General features: G+C 44.2%; 1 protein-coding gene across 1 annotated transcript; it reads left to right on the forward strand.

Moving 5' to 3' along the window:
* Positions 1-1,424: 1,424 nt before the first annotated feature.
* Positions 1,425-22,018, forward strand: LOC132588613 (cytochrome b-c1 complex subunit 2, mitochondrial). The gene is made up of 14 exons (XM_060261045.1): positions 1,425-1,586; positions 3,336-3,428; positions 3,533-3,682; positions 6,578-6,642; positions 9,304-9,360; positions 10,204-10,328; positions 11,066-11,163; positions 12,741-12,798; positions 13,024-13,119; positions 15,286-15,485; positions 17,688-17,768; positions 18,248-18,324; positions 21,236-21,389; positions 21,761-22,018. The coding sequence occupies exons 1-14, from the start codon at positions 1,551-1,553 to the stop codon at positions 21,842-21,844; spliced, it is 1,374 nt and encodes a 457-aa protein (XP_060117028.1). The 5' UTR covers positions 1,425-1,550; the 3' UTR covers positions 21,845-22,018.
* The last annotated feature ends 70 nt before the right edge of the window (positions 22,019-22,088 follow it).

The following is a 22,088-nucleotide window of genomic DNA, read 5'->3' on the forward strand; positions in this document are numbered from 1 at the left end:
GCATAAAAGTTCTAACAATAAAATTCAGAATTAAAATACTATAATAAATTACATAGTTAGTATCCATATCAGTGTGCTATCTATAGACTTCCTTCAGTATTTCGGTGTTTTGGTGCCGGTCAGTTATAAGCCAACCGGAAGAGGACTGTCTTACAGGCCCTGCGGAACTGTCCAATATCCCGCAGGGCCCTGACCTCTTCCGGTAACTGGTTCCACCAGCAAGGGGCTGTGATTGAGAAGGCCCTGTCCCTGGTTGACTTCAACCGGGCCTCCTTTGGCCCGGGGATTACCAGCAGATTTCAAGAGCTAGATCGCAGTACTCTCTGGGGGTTGCAGTCTTTTCAGAGGTCATTTGTATAGGAAAGGTAAACTTAAACCTTTGGTTGCTCTGTGTTACTTTGAAGAAGTTCAGCAACTTGTAAGCAGAGATGCCAATCCCCCACTTCAGAGTCGTCAGAAACGGGGGAGGGGGGAGAGGGAAATGTCTGCTGGGCATTTCATTATTCCCTATGGAGATCGATTCTTATAGGGTATAATGGAGAATTGATCTGGGGCTCTGGAAGGGCTGCGTTTTGAGGTAGAGGCACCAAATTTTCAGCATAGCATCTGATGACTCTCCTCAAAATGCTCTCTAAGTATCAAAAAGATTGGACCAGGGGGTCCAATTCTATGAGCCCCTATCCTTCATTATTTCTAATGTAGGGAAGGCATTTAAAAGGTGTGCGGTTCCTTTAAATGTGATGGCCAGAACTCCCTTTGGAGTGCAATTGTGTTTATCACAACTTTGTTTATGGCTCCACCCCCAAAGTCCCCAGATATTTCTTGAATTGGACTTGGCAACCCTGGGAGGGAGGAAAATAGATGGAGGAGGCAGGAAGAGGTGGAAATAAAGCAACTTTAAATTTTAATGCATTCTCCAAGCCGCAGAAGTGATGGAGAAGTGATTTAATGAGAGAAATGACATTTCCAAACCGGCCGACGGGGTGAGGGGCTTCGAGAGCCACACAATATGTGTGAAAGAGCCGCATGCGGCATCCGAGCCACAGTTTGGCCACCACTGTGCTAGAATATCCGCTGTGCGCGCAGAAGAAACTAACATTATATGGGTATCAGTGGTGGTGGTGGGTGGGCAGCCGAAAGGGAACCTTTACTGTTGCCCGTCTCATTGAAGAATCTGCTATGTCAGGGGTGGCCAACAGTAGCTCGCCAGAGGTTTCTTTTTTGCCTACAACTCCCATCAGCCCCAGCCATTGGGCTTGCTGGCTGGGCTGATGGGAGTTGTAGGCAAAAAAAACATATGAAGAGCTGCCGTTGGCCACCCCTGTCTATGTAATGCCACCCTCCTCTTTCCTCGCATACGGACGCCTCTACCAGCTGCAATTGGGAACGGAAGTTTTTAAAGAAGCCCATTGGCCGCTTTTCCCTGGGAAAAGAGAGCCCTTCCTGTTTCTCTATGGTCCTGCTGCGCGGTGCATGCCGGGAAGGCGACGTCTCCTTCCGCTGCCATCTTGGTTTCCTCCTTGGGCGGCTGAGGGGCGTCCGTGGAGGCGATGAAGTCTCTCCCGCTTGCCGCGCGGTGCCTCTCGGTGAGCGGGGGCGGCCTGGCGGAGACGGGGCGAGGCGGCCCAGCCGGGCACCGCCTGGGTAGGGGTGGAGAGCGGGAGAGGCCCGAGGAGGCGGCCGCGACCTTGACTCGGGCCTCGAAGGAAGGAAGGGAAGAAAGAAAGAGGCCGGCAGCGGCTCTCCTCTCCTCGGCGCAAGGCAGCCCGTAGCGCCCCGCTGAACGGCTAGTTTTCTCCCTGCAGTGCCTGGCCCTTGGGCATTTGTGATCTAAGGGGCAGGTGTTGCTCTGTGTTTTGATCCCTCTCTTCCTGGAAACCGCTCAGGGTGGCATGGCGTACGTGGTTCTTTCCTCTTTATTGAATTAACCTCGCAACAATCTCGTCTTGGTAGGTTAAGCAAAGAGAAAGCGATGGACCCCGGAGCCAGTTTCAGGGCTCTCTTCTATGTTTTGTCCTTGCGATACCCCTTTGCAGGCCTCGGATTCAGCGGGAGCTCAGCTCCTGAACCTTTCTGGGAGTTCCACCCCACCTTTTCCATTGAATAGTAGGTGCAGCTGCATAACAATACCTGGATAAGCTCCACCACTTATTTTTCTACAAAACGACCCCTGCCCTTGTGAAATACCTTTGACTGAGAGAATGCAAAAGCGGTTCAAGGCTGCACAAACGGCACCTTAAAGAGTAACAACGTATATTCCAGTAGAACAGAGTTTGAGCTTAGTGGCACCTTTAAACCCAACAAGGTTTGATTCAAGGTATGAGCTCTTGTATGCGTGCACACTTCCTCAGATACAATGAATGGAAGTTAAGAGTTCACACACACACATGTGCATGTGTGTGTATATATATGTATATATATGGTAAAGGTAGTCCCCTGTGCAAGCTCTTGGGTGATGTCGCATCACATTTCCACGGCAGACTTTTTACGGGGTGGTTTGCCATTGCCTTCCCCAGTCATCTACACTTTCCCCCCAGCAAGCTAGGTACTTATTTTATCAACCTTGGAAAGATGGAAGGCTGAATCAACCTTGAGCTTGCCACCTGAACGCGCGCACACACACACACACACACACATATATGAGAAGATGTCTCTACATAGGTGAACAGCAAATTAACATACAAGTTAATGAAGATGTTTTGGCATATGCATAGGCCAAACAGCAATAACAAGCTTAAGTTTTGTTCTACTGTGGCCGCCCACCCAGCTGTATCAACATTTATATCAGTATGTTTTAGTGATTCGCAGCTCACTTTTTCTGTGCGGTGATGCACGAAAGCGCATATAGAAATAAACGTTGTTAGTCTACAAGGTGCTGCAAGGCTTTTGTTTAGTTTGTTAATGTAGGTATGTCTACACCTTTGCAATCAAAAAGCTCACCCAGTAAGCTTTAGGAGGGGAACTGTTAAAAGGCCTTTTTCCGTTGCTGCCCCTAGACTTTGGAACTCCCTCCCTCTTGTTTGTGCTGTTGTCAGGGATTAAGACATGGCTAAGCATTTAATTTGCCAGGCAGGATGCCTATCAGGTGGGTTGCAGAAGTGTGTGGAAACTGGCTTTAACTTGCAAGAGGAAAGAAACCACCGAGCACTGCTGCTTAAAAACATTGTCTTGTTATTTTAAGAGTAAAATAAGAATTCTGTGTACTGCAAAGAACTGTAACAGCCACAGATTTGTAGTTTTAACGGGAAAAAAGAAGCAAAAAAGATTTTTTACTCAGGTTCACTTTTTACTGAGCTTCTGAATCAAATGCTAATTTGTCATGTGATTTCTTTTAGAAGAGATTTTATTCTCTCAAAAGTGCCCCAAAAGTAGATGCCTCTTCTGCAGCAGAACGGGCCAAAATTCAGCTGTGCCCTCAGGATCTTGAGGTCAGTACAAAACCCTTTGCAATTTAGCATTTGTATTAGTTAGAGGAGGTGGCAGTGAAGAAGCACTGGGTCATATATGCTGTTGTCTTCTCTTCTGAATGCAGATCACAAAACTACCCAATGGCTTAGTGATTGCTTCTCTGGAAAATTATTCTCCTGCCTCAAGAATTGGGGTCTTCATCAAAGCAGGCAGCAGGTACGAGACCACTGCTAATTTGGGAATAACACATCTCCTCCGTCTTGCCTCTAATCTGGTGAGTACTCACTTTTGCTTAATTCTTTCATATTTGGACTAGAATAGACTATTTAGGACTGCTACGACCGTGCACTTGGCACTAAAAGGGAAGTTGGCATACTGTGTGGATATAAAGTTGAGGGCATCAGTCAGAATTCTTAGAATCCTGACACTCATGCTGGGTGTTCTATTTTTTATTTTACAAAGAAGCACATTTTCTGGTTATCTTTGCCATTAACCCATGAAACTTTTCTCAGCAATGCTAGGTTCAGTGAGAAGGAGTATAAGGTGGACTTAAAACAAGAGTTGTTCAAAGTCTGAGCTATGAATTAGTGTGAATTAGCTCAGTTTTAGATTTGCCGGCAAACTGGTATCAGAAACCAGATTTGAAGTGGGTTGCCGGGAAAAAACAGGCGCATTGAACAGATGTTTGATCGGGACTGGGGTCGTGCCCTTTTTATTCATCTTCATCAGCCAATGGTAACTGCCTCCAAAAAGGATTTGCTGCTCTACTAAATGAAACAAAAATGTTTTCCTCTGGTTTGATTGATTCTTGTGCAGGGGTGTCAAACTCATTTGTTATGAGGGCTGGATCTGACATAAATGAGACCTTGTAGCACTGGGCCATGTTGGGCCAGGCCATGTTAGGCCAAGCCATGTGTGTACCTATTTGAGATTAGGTGGTGCAGATAGAAACTTTATAAAGGACATAGACAACACAATTAACCACTTTAAATGTGCTTAAAACATTAGCACTCATTGGTCTTAAAGGTGCTTTCATTGTATTTCTCCCATGGGATCCAGGGAACTGGGCAAAGGAGTCTCTTTTTTCCTTCCTTCCTTCCTTCCCCAGGGGACCAGGAAGGGGAGGAGCCTCAGCCAATAGAAGGAAGAGGGGCTTAGCTCATTAGCTCTGCTGTGCTATTGAGAGAGCCTGGCAAAGCAAGCTCTACCTCTCCCCCCCCAACTTCCCTAAGGGAGGAGCCTCAGCAAATGAAGAAAATAGAAGCTTTGCTCTGTAGCTCCTGTGTGATTCAGCAATCCTTGCAAAGCAAGCTGTTATGCAGAAGGAAGAAAGAGAGGAAGGAAGCAGATGACAGCCAGTTGCTTGGGGGCCTGATAGGAACCCTCCAGGGGCCTAATTCGGCCCCTGGACCACATGTTTGACACCCCTGCTCTAGAGCATATGTTATTAGAATATCTTTTTTATGAGGTTCTTAGATGGAGTTACTTCACTTTTCTTTTCTTTTGTTGGCTTATCCATGCCTGGCATAAATTAATTTATTAGATTTATATCCTTCTCTCCCTGCCAAAGCAGGCTCAGGATGGCTTATATATCATTAAAACTATTACATAAAACCAATTAAACAGATATAAGCAATGACAAAATAAAAACATTTAAAACAATAACAAGTGCTGCGTCAACAACTTTAGAGATGGTAATATATTTAATGATGGCAGAAACATAATAACCTTTTTATTGGGTGATAGGGATCCTAAAGTTGCATTGGCAGTTATAAAAATGATTTCAGTTCTAATGTCCCTTAAGGAACAGGTTTAAACAATTCCACTGCTCAAGATCTGTATGTCAAAGAGCTTTCAAGGGATAAGCAAAAGGAATTTAAAATCATGGAATCATAGAGTTGGAAGGTGCCTCCAGGGTCATCTAGTCCAACCCCCTGCATGATGCAGGAAACTCACAAATACCGCCCTCCCCCCCTAAATTCACAGGATCTGCCTTGCTGTCAGATGGCCATCCAGCCTCTGTTTAAAAACCTCCTGGTGTCCTAACTGCCATACAGGTACAGTACCACACTATGATGAGGACATTTGTCTGGTCAGAGGCTGTGAGACCCTGTTATGTATTGAAGACGCCTGATGCGTAGCAGCCTCACTTGCCAAGCTGTTTGTAGAAACTGCTTCTTGCGGCCATAATATCAGCGCACATATCTGAGGCTTAGAGAGAAATTAGGGAGCAAAGGAATACTTCCAAAAGCTTTGGGTGAAGGCATAGCTTAAAGGCTTTTGCACTGGTCTCTTGATTCATCATTCCATCAAATGCAAAACTTTTGGGAAACTCATAGATGCCAAGAGAACTTAAGGTAGTTTAGATTCAAATCCTTTCATATTTTTGATTTGTTGGTAGACCTGTTGCATCTACTGTCTCTCAGGACTATGCGATACCGGAGTTGCAAGACTGATATATAACTAGAAGCCCCACCTCACTTTTCCCCTTTTCACCCCACACTGCCTTGGTCCCCCATAGGAATCTGCAGTCCATGAGATATATTTGTGCTACAAGTGTGTCCACCTCCTTCCACTTTGTTGTCTGCCGCTCATGAAGAACAGGAAATGTACCGTACCGTCCTAAGAAGAGTCACACCCTTCTGAGCTCACTGATTTCAGCAGGCTTGGAAGCTGAGCATTGCTCAGTTAATGTCCCTCATTGTATTTCACTCCATGTTGGCTGGAAGTAAGAAGAGGGGGCTCATTTAGGCAGTTGCTGTGCTGATTTTGAACTTCTGAAGAATAAAAAAAATAAAGTAATGGAGTGCCATTCAGTCACAGTGGACTTGTGGAAACCAGTTATGGGATTTTTCAGGGCAAAAGATGAACTGAGCTCATTTGCCATTGCCTGCCTCTGTGTAGCGACCCAGGTTGTCTTTGGTGGTCTCTCATCCAAATACTAACCATGGCCAGCCCTGCTTAGCTTATGAGCTCAGGCTAGTTTGGGCGGTTCAGGCGGCTTTTCTGTAGAACAGGTGGCCTCAGCTCAGTTAATCTGTTTTTCAATGCATATGGCTTATTCATTACAGTTTATTAGGAATGCCAACATTGATTAGTTCATGAGGCACAAAGAGGCAGGGTTTTTTTTACTCAAACCTGTTGAAAATGTCACTCTGGTTTTCTATAGACCACAAAAGGAGCTTCAGCCTTCAGGATCACTCGAGGCATTGAAGCCGTTGGGGGCAGCCTGAGGTTTGTATCTACTTTAAGCTCAACTGTCGTGAAATAACTGGTTTCTTTGCTAGACGTCTGTATTGCGTTTCCTTGTTGCTCAAAGCAGTTCACTGTAAAGATAGCAAGTCAAAGCTGACCAGAAACCTCGCATTAAAAACCAGTCAGGAAAGCGCCTATCTGAGCAATATAGCCTTCTGCAATTGCATAAATTAAGGTCCCTGGGGAAATGGCATCTGGGTGTTTGTGGCTTTAAATGTGCACTTAAAAATAAATAAAATGAGACACAGCCAGTTGTAGCCTATCCCATTGCATTTTAGGAAAGGTACAGCTGAGGGAGGATCTCTTGGAGTTCTGTTGTCTGAGTGTGATGCTTCAGTGAATGTGTCATGTGGCCAGAGATTCTCAAGTGCTGTGTGGACAAGTCAGACTATTGGTCTGACTGTTATACTTGAACAAGTCTGTTTATACTTGAACAAGTGAGGAACAGAAAAGAGTTGCACTGTTCTGAGCCCATTGATTTCAGCAGGCTTGGAAGCGTGAACTTTTGCTTAGCATTGCTCAGTTAATATCCCTCATTGTATTTCACTCCATGTTGGCTGGAAGTAAGAAGAGGGGGCTCTTTTAGGTAGTTGCTGCGCTGATTTTGAACTTAAGAAGAATAAAAAAAATACAATAATGGAGTGCCATTCAGTCGCAGTGGACTTGTGGAAACCCCTAATGGGATTTTTCAAGGCAAAAGATGAACAGAGGTGGACTATTTACGCTTGAACAAGTCAGACTGTTGCAAAACAGTAGTGCTCAGAAGGGCTTTCTAATGGAGGGATTGGATTGGATTGGAATGGAATGGAAGAACCCAGGAGGCGCATTCTACAATAGAAGAGGATTATAGTCTACTGCAATGAGTATTCTAGGTTTAACTTGTAATTAGTTATGAGGTCTATAGCAAGGGTGGGTAAACTGTGGTTCTTTCATATATACTGTGTGGCTCTTGAAGCCCCTGCTGCCCGCCTTGGAGGAGGCATCTGTCTCTTTAAATCACTTCTCCAAGCCAAGCTGGCATTTAAAGTTAAAGTCCCTTTCCCCTTCCCACCTGCATACCTACATCTGATGTTCATGTCTTGTGGCTCTCAAACTTCTGACATTTATTCCGTGGAGCTCTTACATTAAGCAAGTTTGGCGACCCCTGGTCTATATTATTTTAGGCAGCTAATTATGCACGTGATGTGTATTATTTTGCATCACCGCATTGTTCATTGCATTTTTTATGCGGTAGTACATTGTCTTTATTTTGTAATCCACCTTGAGTCTTAGCAGAAAAAGCAGTTCATAAAGGAAATAAATAGACCAGCAAATGTGAAGAAGCCTCTTTTGCTGTGGCATTGACTGCCTTTAAATAAAACCAGCGGCAGGCCAAATCCAGTGTGTAAATTATTTCAAGCGTGTGTTTGGCTCGGTTTTTTAAAAACACAGTTAATGGTATGTTTTAACTGATGGGAATCTGCAGGCAGTTATACTTGAATGAACCTGTTGCTCTCAGAGGGGGGCATCCTCTTGAATAGGCCTTTTCTCCCGTTGGGTTGGGAGACAAGCTGAATTTTGGCTTTCTGTGCCCACCAGGGGAGGCCCCTCCTGCTGCAGTTTTTTCTCCCCCCCCCCCCCCTAATTATGTAGAAATGTGTGCATTTCAGTTTGAGGTATCTGTTTCCCAGCAGGCACCATCTGACAAGAGCACTTCCCTGCTGTGCGAGGGTGGAAATGGAATTCCACTCCATGGATGGTTCCTGCAATCCATAGCTTTTATCATTCTTTCAGGAAACATGAAATATTTTATAGAAATGCATTTACCCTGTTAAAGCGGGGCACTTTTTCAAGTCAGTCCAGCGTTATTTATTTATTTGTGTTGTATATTTGTCCAGCTTTCTTACTGGGATTCGAGACAGAGCTGCTTTTACAGTCTTTGGGTCTGCATGTTTTAATTTAGCCTGTTCGCTTTTAGCTAAAGAGAAACGTTCCAGGGAAGAATATCAGACATTGTGCACATGATGCTCATTTTAATTTTAAATAAACACAGCAAGGTGCGTTTATGAGCTTTTAAAAATCCCATTGTGCCTGATGTGTAAATTCACGCGTGTTATGTCCTTATTCAGTAATGGTGCAACGGGGAACCGCTTTAGGCACAGGCTTGTCAGTGCTGTTACTGTTCTGCTGTGTTTGTTGATGCTGCTGTGTGATAAACAGCAAGGTTTTATTTCATTTATTCAATTTATACCCTGCCCTACCCCAAAATGGGCTCAGGGCGGCTTCCATCATAAAACCATCAAAATTAAAACAATTGATAGTATCAACAATTAATAGCAAAAAGCCCCAAGCCTCATGTCAGGTAAAAATAAGTAACCCCATAGACTCCAGTTTCATAAGAAGACTTGGACTCTTCTGATTCTGTTGTGGTCTTAGGAGGGTGTAGCTCTCCTTAGGATTGCGCTGGAAGAGTCACTGTTGTTAGAACTGACTCGGCGTGTTGGATTTCTTAACACAAATTCACACAGGAGATTAGAAATAAACAAAAAGCATTGTTAATGGCTTTAGCACACCTGCAATGAGATTGAAACAGGAATAGTGTGTTAAAATTGAGTCATCACATGCACCCTTCTGAAAAAGTATACTTCTGTCTTTCTTTAGTGTCACCTGTACCAGGGAGAACATGGTCTATTCTGTTGAATGCCTGCGTGATTATGTGTAAGTTGCTGGAATTCATTTCCAGCCCATTTTTTGTATTGATAAAAGCTGCAGAATGTCCATTACACCAGTGGCTGTTTGTTTTCTAGCTACATAGTTTGTCTTATATTCCATTCCACAAATAATTGGTCACAACTTACCTGTATGCTGATTCTTAAAAACAAACAGCATTTGTCGTTTACCTTGTCAAAAGGTTTAGGGTAAGCTCTTCTTCTTTTTTGCTTGTCTTGTCTTGTGACGTGTTCTAGACATTGGGGTTGTGTAGTAGATAACCTACGATGGAGGCCTGTGTTTTCAGAAGCAATTTTGTTAATATTTTTAAAAATCATCCTTTAAAAAATAGAATAACTCGCTAATCTACATACACATATGAAATACAGACGTCATAAAAACATACAGATAATGTAAAGGTAAAGGTAGTCTCCTGTGCAAGCACCAGTCGTTTCCAACTCTGGGGTGACATCACATCTCAGTGTTTTCATCGCAGACTTTTTATGGGGTGGTTTGCCATTGCCTTCCCCAGTCATCTACACCTTACCCCCAGCAAGCTGGGTACTCATTTGACCAACCCCAGAAGGATGGAAGGCTGAGTCAACTTTGAGCCAACTACCTGAGCCCAGCTTCTGCCGGGATCGAACTCAGGTCGTGAGCAAAGCTTGGACTGCAATACTGCAGTTTACCACTCTGTGCCATGGGGCTTCTTATACAGAAGTAATAAACATACAGATAATAAAACATAAAATTATCAAACTGCTTTATTTGAAGAATGTTGTCACAACACCTTGGAAAGGTGTTATCTGGTTTATCTTAGCCTTTCCTAATTTTTTCCCTTCATTTTTTCAGTGATACTGTAATGGAGTATTTAATAAACGTCACTACAGCACCAGAATTCAGGCCCTGGGAAGTGTCAGAGGTTCAGCCCCGGCTAAGTGTTGATAAGGCAATTGCCTTTCAGAACCCACAAGTTGGTAAGTGTCTCTAAACTATTTGATTTATGCTCATATGCATTGCAAGGACATTTTTGTGCTCCTTAATGGGTAGTTTCGTTGCTCTGTAGCTAAATATCACAGCAGGATGCTGTTTTAGAGGATTTCATGGCTTCTATAGCTAAAAATATTTGCGTTCTCTGCAAGATTTTAAGTTGCTTTTGTGCCAGTGATGGTTTATGCTGCCATGAATGGTCTTGCAAATGGGACTTTGGGAGGCTTCATTTTCTTAGGAGCTCTGTGTCAAAAAGTTTCAAAAGCAATTTGTTATTTGGCCAGAGTATCTGCCTTTTCCGTTGAGGACAACAGTGGCAATAGCAATCAGCCAATCAGTTGTCTTCTCACTCCTCCACCCCCCCCCCCCCCATTGAGGGTCAAAATTGTACTGTGGCACTATATAGATTTTATGTTTTATGATTTCTGTATAACATCTGTATGCTTTTATGACTTTTATGATTTAGCAGATTATTCTAATTATTTTTCATGTGAACCTGCTCTGGGGGGAGGGGGTCATGGATGATGATGAATTTGGCTATTACACCAGGAAAAAGCGTAAACTGCCCTTGTGTTCATGGAGCTTCACATAAACAGGGGCCTTCCTTTTAGAGGGTTGGTCAGAGCTCCGCTTGAACTGTGAGAGTTGTGTTTCTGCAGGCTGCAATATGAATAGGCCGTTATTCTCTTCACTTTATAGTAAAAATCCATCATTCCCTGGGCAGGTGTTCTCGAAAACTTGCATATGGTGGCTTATCGGAATGCCCTTGCTAATTCCTTGTACTGTCCTGACTACATGGTTGGGAAAATTACATCTGAACAGGTAGGATTCTCTTGTAGAAGGGGTTAAGTCTTTTCTGCGTGTGTGTTGGATCACACTAAAGAAGCATGTGTGTGTTTATTTTTAACAGTATCTGGTGCTCTCAACACCAAAGGTCCCTGAGATGGTTGCTGGGCTTGCCGTGAAAGCACAGTCAGTCTAGAGATGAAACCGCTGGAAGCAGCACAAGTGGGGGTGGGCACAGGGCTGGCTTCAGGGCCTCTGGTGCCCGAGGCAAGGCCCCGCCATCCACACCCTTCCTCCCTTGCTCCTAGTGAGGGTGAGCTCCTGCACCTCAGAGCATGCGTGCCGCCTGGCCGCCATTGCTCAGCCTCCCAGGTCTGTGCTTCCGGAAGTGATGGTAGCCGGGCTGAACGATGGCGGTGGGGCAGTGCACCGGAGCTGCGCCACACTCTCCTATTCTCCTTGCCAAGAAAGCAAGGGTGGGGGGAGGGCCCAAGTTGGTGCCCCCCAGGGCCGTGCCCTAGGCAGCCACCTAGGGCTGCCTAATGGACAGGCTGGCTCTGAGTGGGCAAGGAAATAATTGTGGTCATAAGAACAAATAAATTGCAAAACGAACAAGAGTCCAAAAAACTAACATCAAAATAATTTGTTTTAAAGGCCATTAAGTCAAACTGTGTCAGAAGTTGGCAAAAGCCATTGAAATGCCTCAGGCAAAGGTCTGGTCTAGTGTGAGCCCTCCCCCCCCCCCACACACACACTAAGCTTGGTGCCAAGTAGAAGGCTGTAGGAAGAAGACTGAACAGGCAGGGTGCCACTGCAGAGAAGGCCCCATCAAGTAGAGCCTCAGACACTTACTTTCTAAGCAGGCGGACAGGAGCAAGCAGTTGTAGAGGATTCCTGGTCTCCCCTCCCCCCCCCAAGCTGCCATTTAAGGCTTTTAATGTAATGACTGGTATTTTTAATTGTGCCTGAAAGCAGATTATCAGTCAGTGTAGATGCTCATATTTGTCCTTCCCAGAATAATATTTTAGGCTTGCAAAACGTTATCTTTAAAAAATGTGAAACCTGGAAGCGTTGGGGTTTTTTTTGGGGGGGGGGGGGGATTCCTTAGAAATGGCAGATAAATTTCTTTTGAAGCAATTGCCTGTCTCTAGTGCTCTTCTCCTTCAATGTCTGATCCTTCCCGGTCCCTTAATTCTGGAGCTGCAGAGAAGGTTTATCTAGTAGTCAGTTACAGAGAAGTGCTCAGTGTGCTCTAGCGATGCATGTAGGCTGCAGTGAACTGTGAGCTTTCCAGATTGCTTTGCATTGCACATGGACATTAATCAGGGAACTTGCAAATGCATGTCCCTCATGCAGGTTTTGTTCCAAAAGATGTTCTCAGCTGGAGACAATAATCTTCGGCCCATACCTGCTTGGATAGAAAGTACCATTTCACTTAGTGGGACTTCTGCCTCAATCCCAAGTCTGTCTGCATGGAACTAGGATACTTTTTTGTGGCATTTGCTTCTTCTCAAAGTATTTTTCAGTAATGCCAGTGGTCAGGCTGACCCATAACTGGTTTCAGTGTCTGCAGGTGCCTGCGATTTAAAGTGTCTGTCTTTGTTCTTTTCCAGCTGCATAACTTTGTACAGAACAACTTCACGAGTTCCAGGATGGCTCTGGTGGGTCTAGGTATGTAGGCATGCTTTTGGTGTCTTATGGCTGTTGTTTTTTTAAACCCCCAAAGTGTTAGGTAGATCACATAGATCTATTTGCATCTTGCATCAGGGGAAGGCTCCCTCTGCCAGATGAGTTGCTTCTGTTCGTGGGATGGATTCAACCCAGGAAATAGTTCCCTTCCCCCATCCTGGAATTCCAGGACATTCATTCTCATGCGAGTGTTGTTTCCAATCACAGGCGTCGGCCACTTAGACCTAAAGCAAGTTGGGGAGCAGTTTCTCAACATCCGAAGTGGGACCGGCTCTGCTGGCGTGAAGGCAAGCTATCGTGGAGGTAAGCATGCTTTTTCATGTGGTGTTCTCTTTTGGTAGCAAATAGAATTAGTTTGCTGGGTGAGTCAGCTCTGTCCACTTATTTCTTGCTGGGAGTCTGTGAAGAAATGCTTTTTGTTTGGAGGGATTGGCTTGATTATTACTTTAATTTTGATGAAACCTCCAAATTGAGTTTTAAAGATTTTTTCCTCTCTTAACTAGCTGAAGACATGCAGGAAAGGGGAAGTTACCTAAGTTGCTTCCAAGTATCAAGCATCAAAGTTTTTGAACTGCTAATGGCTCTCCTGGCTGTAGACAATGAAATGGTCAGCTCTTCTCTTACCTGGGAGTCTGACACCTAGGAGGGACACAGAGACTTGGAGAGTGTGTGGAACTAGATTATATCTTCCTGGAGATTTCAGGAAAAGATTCTTTGACCCACAGAGGGTGGGGAAACAGATAAGAAAACCCCCTTGTGCCTGGAGGGAAAGGGGTCCATTTTGGCAAGTCCATCTTAACTGATTACAGCTGTAGGAAGGAGCTCTTACACCAGACCTCTGTCTTGATGGCTGCTATTGTTGCATGGAGCAGACAACAGGCTGTCTGTCTGAACAAAGACACCAAAGTAATTGAAAGCTTGTAGAACACTATAACTTCTAAGTTAAAGAGCCTACCTTAAGACAGGGTCAACTAGGACTTGTATAGAGTAAAGGAGAAGGGAATTGTCTGTTCACACCTTTCCTTCCTTCTTCCTTGTGCAGAGAGCGTGTGCATGGACTTTTAAACTTTTAATAAACTCTTCACTATTTTGAATGCTGATAGTTGTTCTCCATACTTCATAGACCTCCACCATTCAAACACACTGCTTAAAATGGGTGCCAGAGGAAGGGGGGCCGTCAGTTGATAAATTGCTGTTTTCCCAGGCATGTGAAACTGGGGGAAACTGTTCCTGCGCTAACCAGTTGCTGGGTAGTGGGAGGCACAGGGTGTGGGAGGCATAGGAACCAGGCAGGACCCTAGAATGGCAACAGGGAAAGGAAGCCGGGAGCACCAGCCTGCTCAATGCGGAATTCTTGAAACAGCCATTTGGTGGCAGCAATACTGAAAGAGAGAACCCATCTAAGGGTCAGGTGGGCTGGGAGGACATTGTGTTGCTAGGTGGACACTCTGGCTGTGGCTGGCACCTTGACACCTCAGAGGACTGGGCAGAGCAGCTCTTATGGGTCAGTGGGGCTTTTCTGTTGTGGGGTCTGTTGGCTTGTCTTGTCTATTACATGTTATCCCACCTGCCCTCCACTGAACTCAAGCCAACTTATATAGGTCTCCTTTCTTCTGTTTTATCCTGTGAGATAGGCTAGGAGGAATCGACTGGCTTAAGGTCACCCAGTATATTTAGTACCTGAGTCCAAGTGTCCCAGTCCTAGTGTGACATCCTAGCTAGGCTCACGTTGCACTTGAATATGGCAATGCCTGAGTCTAACTCATGGAGTTGTAAATTGCATCACCCCTTGCAGAAGAAGGGCTCTTTGTGTTATCAGAAATAGCAAGTAGCTGATTTGGTCCATCTTTGCCGTCAGAAGCGATGACAGAATGCCACTGATTTAGGGCTCATGTCTGTTGGCAAATTTCTGTAACTCTGGTGACTTCTCAGCTTACTAGCAAACGTGCTTTTTAGATTGGAGCCTAAATACTAAGAGAGCTTTTGTTGAAAACCAATGTGACTGGTCCAAGATTACCCAGGGAAGTTCTCGACTGATCAGAAATTTCTATCCAGGCCTCCTCAGTTAGTGTTGGACACTCAGACTACTACATGTGCAGTTTTTGCATGCAAGACACCAGTTCCCTAGTCCCAGTCACTGTTCCCTTCCCAGACTGCATGTATTTCCAGCACATGTGAGCAGATCTGCCTCCCTTTACATGAGAAGTCTTGAGAACTACAAGATCTTAGAGGACTCGCTCAGCAGCTATCCTTAATGACAATCACATTTCCTGAAAAACCATTTCTTCATTGCTCCCAATCTTTGCCTGGTGATATTCAGCCATGGGGGGACTAAGCTAAAATGCTTTCCAGAATCCTATGCATTATGTACAGGTTTAGTGTGGAAAAGGGTTCCTCCTGGCTGGAAGCTTAAAATCTACTGCCCTGTGATTGGCTAGTTTCTAAGACCTCCCTTTACCATTGGCTCAGGTGAAATCCGAGAGCAGAACAGTGACAGCCTTGTCCATGCTGCTATAGTAGCAGAGGGAGCGGCCATTGGAAGCACAGAAGCAAATGCCTTCAGTATCCTTCAGCACATTCTTGGAGCAGGACCTCTTGTTAAAAGAGGAAGCAGCATCACCAGTAGGCTCATCCAGGGTGCTGCAAAGGTGACAACACAACCGTTCGATGTAAGTACTTAGATCCACTTACTTAGTCAAAGACTGGCTAGCCAGAGAGACAGAATTTAGAAGAGATTGGATTTATACCCTGCCCTTTACAATCTGAAGGAGTCTCAGAGCTAAAGTTCATGATGAATTTCAGCCAGTTTGTGCTTCCTGAAGTGAAGTTCATGAGAGGTCAACCAGCACAAACTTTCCATGAACTTTTAAGCTGTTCATGGAGGCTTGTGCATGTTCGTGAGTGGGTACATTTTCAGACAGACAGTCTCTACTCAATCTAAATGTTTACTGAACTTTAAAGTAACGGGGCAGAGATTTGATGTATTTGACTTTTATCCCGCCCTTCCTACAAACGGTCTCAGAGTGGGTTGCACACAAAATTAGAAGATATAAAAATAGTTTTAAAACTTTCCAGGGAAATGACCACCTGCGATTTTCCCAGAAAGCACTTTCCTGGGGGCACCTTAGAGACCAATAAAATTTTGGGGATTTAAGTTTTTGTGAATTAATGCTCCCTTCAGCAGATAGTTTCTTATAATGGATCATTGGCCCTCAAACCCTTGAGACTGACCCTGAAGCTTCAGCTGGTCCAGAATGCAGCAGCACGAGTCCTGGCAGATATGTCAAGGACAGCACATATGCGTCCTGTGCTGCATTAGCCAGTTGAATACCAAGTCAAGTTCAAGGTCTTGGTATTGACCTATAAGGCCTTGAGTGGTCATGGACCAATATAATTGTGGAAGTGTCTCTTCTGTTATGTCCCTGGGAGAGTGTTCTGCTCCATAGACAAATTACTGGTGGTCCCTGGCCCTAAAGACATCCGGCTGTCCTCAACCAGGGCTAGGGCATTTTTGGTTGAACTTTCTGCCAGATACCATATGGCCCTGTGAAATCTGATGCAGTTCTGCAGGGCCTGCAAAGCAGAGATGTTCCATCAGGCTTTTGACTGAGAATGGGGATGGTTTCACATCTGGCTGGCACCCTCCTCTGCTAATTATATCAATTTTACTCTCTTCCCCTCCCCCACCTGTGAATGTAGCCTGGCAGTTTGAACTGGCACTATTTATCACAATTCTATAAATTGATTTTTATTGGTTCTATTCTCTTGTGGTTCTGTATATGTTGTACATCGCCCGGAGCCCTGCAGTAGCAGGGATTGGGTGATTTATAAATTCAATAAATAGGAATAATAATAATAATCTTGTTGGCTTTTAAGGTGCTACTGGGCTTTAACTGTTCTACTGCACACCGACACAGCTGCCCTCTGATACTAGGTTCTGTAATAGTTATACAATAACATTTTATTTTTGTCTCAGCCAACATTATGGCCCAGTACACATTGGGCATAATTAAAACAGGAATTGAGAATAAAACTGCTTTTATACAAATCTATGGCAAGACCGCACTTGGAATATTCTAATCATCACACCTGAAAAGGGATATTATAGACCCTGAAAATGTGCAGAGAAGAGCAACCAAAATGATCAGGTCTAGAACAGTTGCCCTGTGAGGATTGATTGAAAGTTTTAGGGCTGTTGAGACTAGGAAAAGACAAGTAAAGGCAGGCATGGTAGCGGCTTATAAAATTATGCATGACATGGAGAGAGTGGACAGGAAGAAACTCTTCCCCTTCTGTCATAATACTAGAACCCGGAGTCATCCACTGAAGCTGAAGGGTGGGAGATTCAAGACAGACAAAAGGAAGTATTTCTTCACACAGCATATAGTTAGTTTTGTGGAACTTGCTGCCGCAGGATATGATGGAAGACTTTAGAGGGAAGTGGACAAATTCATGGAGGATGGGGGGGCGATCAGTGGCTAGTAATCACAATAGATATCTGCTCCCTTCAGTACCCGAGGCAGTATGAATCCTGAAGTCAGTACATGCTGGGGGGCTTCCTAAGACAGTTGGTTGGCTACCGTGTGAACAGAAGGGTGGACTAGATGGACTTTAGGTGTGCAGCTGCATGGTTATTCTTACGTTCTTACAGTGGAGGGATAGCTTTTGCACTAATTGCAAGAAATGAAAGGAAGGGGCTTCCGCAGGCATTTTTGCTTGGCGGAAATTCCCACTGTATTGTCCTACTCATTTCTGCTTAGATGTTTTAATTTTGAGTTTTCGTGTGTGTATACTCACACACATATTTAGGAATGGAGAAAATGTTTACTGTTGGCTTATGTTTACTGAAAATATTCTCTCCACCCTTGCAGGTATCAGCATTTAATGTTAATTACAGTGATTCAGGACTGTTTGGCATTTATACTGTAAGCCAGCTGTCAGCTGCTGGAGATGTAAGTAACTTATCGGTTGGGGAAATAAAAAGCGAGCAAAACCTCAGTATCAAAATTTGAAGATGGATTTAAGGATTAAATATGTGCATTAGGACTTTTTCTTTTTTCTGCATGCTTCTGACAACCGAGTCTGCACTTAGACATCACGACAAGCCAGAGTTTGATCTGACCCTTGTAAACTTCAACATCCAATTAAACGAGGGTTGTTTTCCTTTCTGGGAAGGATAGCTAACAAAACTGGATAGTAATAATGAAAGTTTGCTTAGCACCAAGAGATATTTGCAGTCCAGTCTTTTTAAAATCCTCTAGGGGTTGAGCTGAAGAAAAACTGCTTATCTGGAAGGAAGAGCAGGTCGATCCAGTGTACAAGGAGCATCCTGTGCTGGATGCTGATACCTAGCAAAATGGGGGGCAGAAGGAAGGTGGAATGGATTTTGTCAGTTGCAGTCAAAAATAAATGACTTGGTCCTTTAATCAAGGTAATCAAAGCTGCTTTGAACCAAGCAAAGACGGTTGCCCAGGGAGGACTCACTGAGGAAGAGATCACAAGAGCCAAGTAAGTGAATTTCGCCTTCTGCAAACGTGTCTAGTTTATTCAGGAACAACAGCAAGTTGCAGGGGAGTCACTAGTAAACATTTATTGGAAGTTGCAGTCACTTTGCCACTTCTGACTGAAGCATTCAAAGCTTTCTGTTCCCCATAAACCTATGAAACCAACTACAACCGGGAGGATGCTATAGAAGTAAATAATGTATGCTTTAATCTCCTAGTACTTTTTTTGAGTAAAGCAGTGAAACACTTGAGTATATTGAAAATCTTTTTACTTCAAACTGCTAAACACTACAAGATTCTGTACAATACATGATTGTGACTCAGTCCTTTTTAAAACTAAAAAATTGCCTTTGCTCCCAGCACCTATGAAGCTGACATCTTTCTGCTCGTATGCACCTCGTCCCCTCGTATGGCTTTCTTCATTTGCCTTTCCCAGCACATACAGCATGGTTTTTTCTATGGATAGGTGTTTACCAGTTTCCTGCAATTTCTGTTGCACAGCCTTTTAAAAACAATATGTAAAAAGCAAAAAAGTTGGTTAATAACAAATGTTTGCCACGTTCTTGTATTCATATGGATTATAGGTAATCTTGCTGTGCTCATTTATGTGGTGTTAAATTAGATTGCATCTTACCTTAGGTGAGAAACAACTAATAAGAGAGAGCTTGCGAAGAAAAATAGCTTGGAAGGTGCTAATGCAAAGTCAGACTTCAGGTCTTTGAGGTTGGTGGGGAATCAAGGGGAACTGGCTGAAAAATCCAACACCCTATTTGGATCTCATACCATTTTACAACTTTCAGTTGGTTTCTTTTGGTATAAACTAAGTAACTTCTACCCAGCTTGAAGCTCCCTCTCTAAAATCCTTCTGCTTTTTGGAAATAATTGTTATCAACTGCTTTACCATATCAGCTTCTTGTGGGTTTTTAGTAGTTTCTGCAGCGTTTTTAATTCCTTCAGTGGGACAGTGGCTTAACATGGAAAAGAGATCCCAAATGCTGAATTTCTACATACATTTTGGATTTTTGTAGCTGAGGGCCAGACTAGATGTTACAGTAGACACAGGTCTGGCCTGGGAATGCCATAATATCTGGTCGGCTCTGAATGTCTGCAGACGTTGTGGGGGCAAAGGAGTTTTTGAAGGAACAAACAGGTGCGTGACTTGGGAGGAACCAACCTGTATATTGTGACATCAGGTATTTGTGGGCCTGTCATGGAGTTGGGTTTGAAAGGACAAGGGGGCAGTGTCTTCCCTGATGCCTGAAGCTGTGCAGTGGTCTGCTGCAGAAACAAAATTGGCTTCTGACTGATTCTCCCGCTGCTGAGAAGAGAAAGGGAGAAGTTCTCCTTTGTCCAGTTTCTGTGCTGCTTGTCACACCATTTCTAACTTGAAGCCAATCTGTGCAGCTCAGTTTTGACTGTGGCCAGTTCAAATCCTCTTGCTCTCTTCTTATCATCGAGGGCAACACATCTTCTAGGATGGGGGGATTTTTTTTCTCCACACATTCCGGCAGGAGGTCTTGACAGCTGGCCACCGGAGGCTTGCGAGCTTAGTCCTGCAGCCTGCAATTCTAGTTCATGGTAAAAAAAAAACACAACACGAAGTCAGCACTTGTCATAAGAGGAAAAACGCATGCTAGAGCAGAGATTAAGATTGTGATTGTAAAATTTAGGCCCTACTGTGGAGAAGGGTACAAACTGAACCATGAACCAGAATTCATGATGAATCAGGCAGTTCATGAAACTGATTCAAGGGAATGTGTGCCCCCCTCTCCCCCCATGATCTGCCCACAAACCTCCATGTACAGGGGTGGCCAACGGTAGCTCTCCAGATGTTTTTTTGCCTACAACTCCCATCAGCCCCAGCCAGCATGGCTGGGGCTGATGGGAGTTGTAGGCAAAAAACATCTGGAGAGCTACTGTTGGCCACCCCTGCTCTATGAGGTTCATGTATGCTCTGAAGGCATTTAAATTTAAAGCTCCAAAGGCCTATAAATGCTGGCCCGACTGAGAGTAAGCTGTGAAGGGATTTATAGACCTTCAGAGCCCACTTATAGGTAGGCGGGCCTTCAGAGCTCAATCAATCAAAATTTATTATAGTCCATGAACGGAATATAAAACTAACCTAAAACACTCAAGTTTCAAAGTATAAAATCTGTACATTGATATAAATCCAACAAATACCATCCAAAGACACCTCAAGATAATGTTAATAATGATGATGATACAATGTCATCTAAATTCCAGTCAAGCAGGTAGGAATTTTCACCACTCCATAATCAGTTGAGCTACCTCCCTCAACCATTTTCTTCAGTACCTTGAGAAATCTGAATAGTGTGAAGTTTCATCACTTGGGAAACAGAATTTAGCTACTTTCTGAGAGATTTCTGTATTATCATCAGACAAGTTTATAATACCTAAATCAGAGGTATCTAAACAGTGTTCAAGTAATGGGAGAATATATACAATACGAATCCCATTATAAAAAGGACAGAGGAGACATACATGCGCCTCTCCACAATTGCACACAATTGCAAGGACAGAGCCTCTCTACTGACAGAGCTTTACAGTATCTACCCTCAATAACTGAGGATGGCAGAGCAGAAAATCTAGCAAGGGTAAAGGTTCTTCTTTGGTTATTTACCAAGGCAAATAGATAAGTGGCCAGCTTAGAGCTCTCAGAGATCAGTTGCTTCGGGCAGCCCAACTTGACTGAGCTCCCAGAGTGAGTGTCAAAGGTCCTATAAAAGCCTTCGGAGCTCAGTCAGGCTAGCCCGGCCCAGAAGTGCATTTAAACCTTTGGAGCTCACTTCTTGCCCACAAACCAGTTTGTGGAAAACCACAAACCTCCATTTTTCTGGTATGTGCCCATCCCTACTGTACTGTCCTCACCATCTCCTTCCTCTGCGATTGGATAGAAACCAACTGAAGGCAGCGCTCTTGATGTCTGTCGAGTCTTCCGGTGGCTTGCTCGAGGAGATTGGTGCTCAGGCACTGGCATCTGGGACATATGCATCGCCTTCATCTGTGGTGGAAGAGATTGATGCTGTGGCCACTGCTGACATTGTGAACGTGAGTCATGTTCCAGGAGGTTGCATTGTTTATCAGTGTCGTAGCAGCTGTGTATTTGGATGTAGAGGACAATATTAGGGGAGGGAGGGAGGGGAGGGGAACAGTTCTACAGTACTTACCACCCCCAAAAAACTGGTTTTCTGTCACCATGATTGCTCTTTTTGTATATCAGGCAAGCCCAAACTTAGAGTTTGGTTTTCTGCCTCTGGCAAGCCCAAATAAAGACCTTTGGCTCTTCGACAGCCTCATTGCTAAAATATGTGCGCTGCATGGGCTGATTTTTTGAAACCTGAAGCTAAACTAAGATAAATGTGTTCATATAGCAATAGCCACCCTGTGCCTCATTTGCAATCTTCCCACTTCTTTTTCAGGCTGCAAGGAAGTTTGTGACTGGGAAGAAGTCAATGGCTGCCAGTGGGAACTTGGCAAACACCCCCTTTGTTGATGAGCTGTAGGAAGGCTGAGGTGGGCCAGGGCGTACAGGATCTGGTCAGACTTGCCTCCGAGGCAGTTGCATTGAATCGCTACACTCAATCTTCAGTCTCTTATTTATGGTTCTAATGCTTTGAGCCTGTGGGTTACCATGTCAATTTACATACACTGAATAAAGTGCAAAGTATGTACTCTCATGGAAGCTGCCAGCATCTTTAATGTCTTCTGCACAGCTAGTATTCATTTTTTTTTACTCCATACCTGCTC

This window comes from Heteronotia binoei, chromosome 20 (genome assembly GCF_032191835.1).
Source record: "Heteronotia binoei isolate CCM8104 ecotype False Entrance Well chromosome 20, APGP_CSIRO_Hbin_v1, whole genome shotgun sequence".
Classification (NCBI taxonomy): Eukaryota; Metazoa; Chordata; class Lepidosauria; order Squamata; family Gekkonidae; genus Heteronotia; species Heteronotia binoei.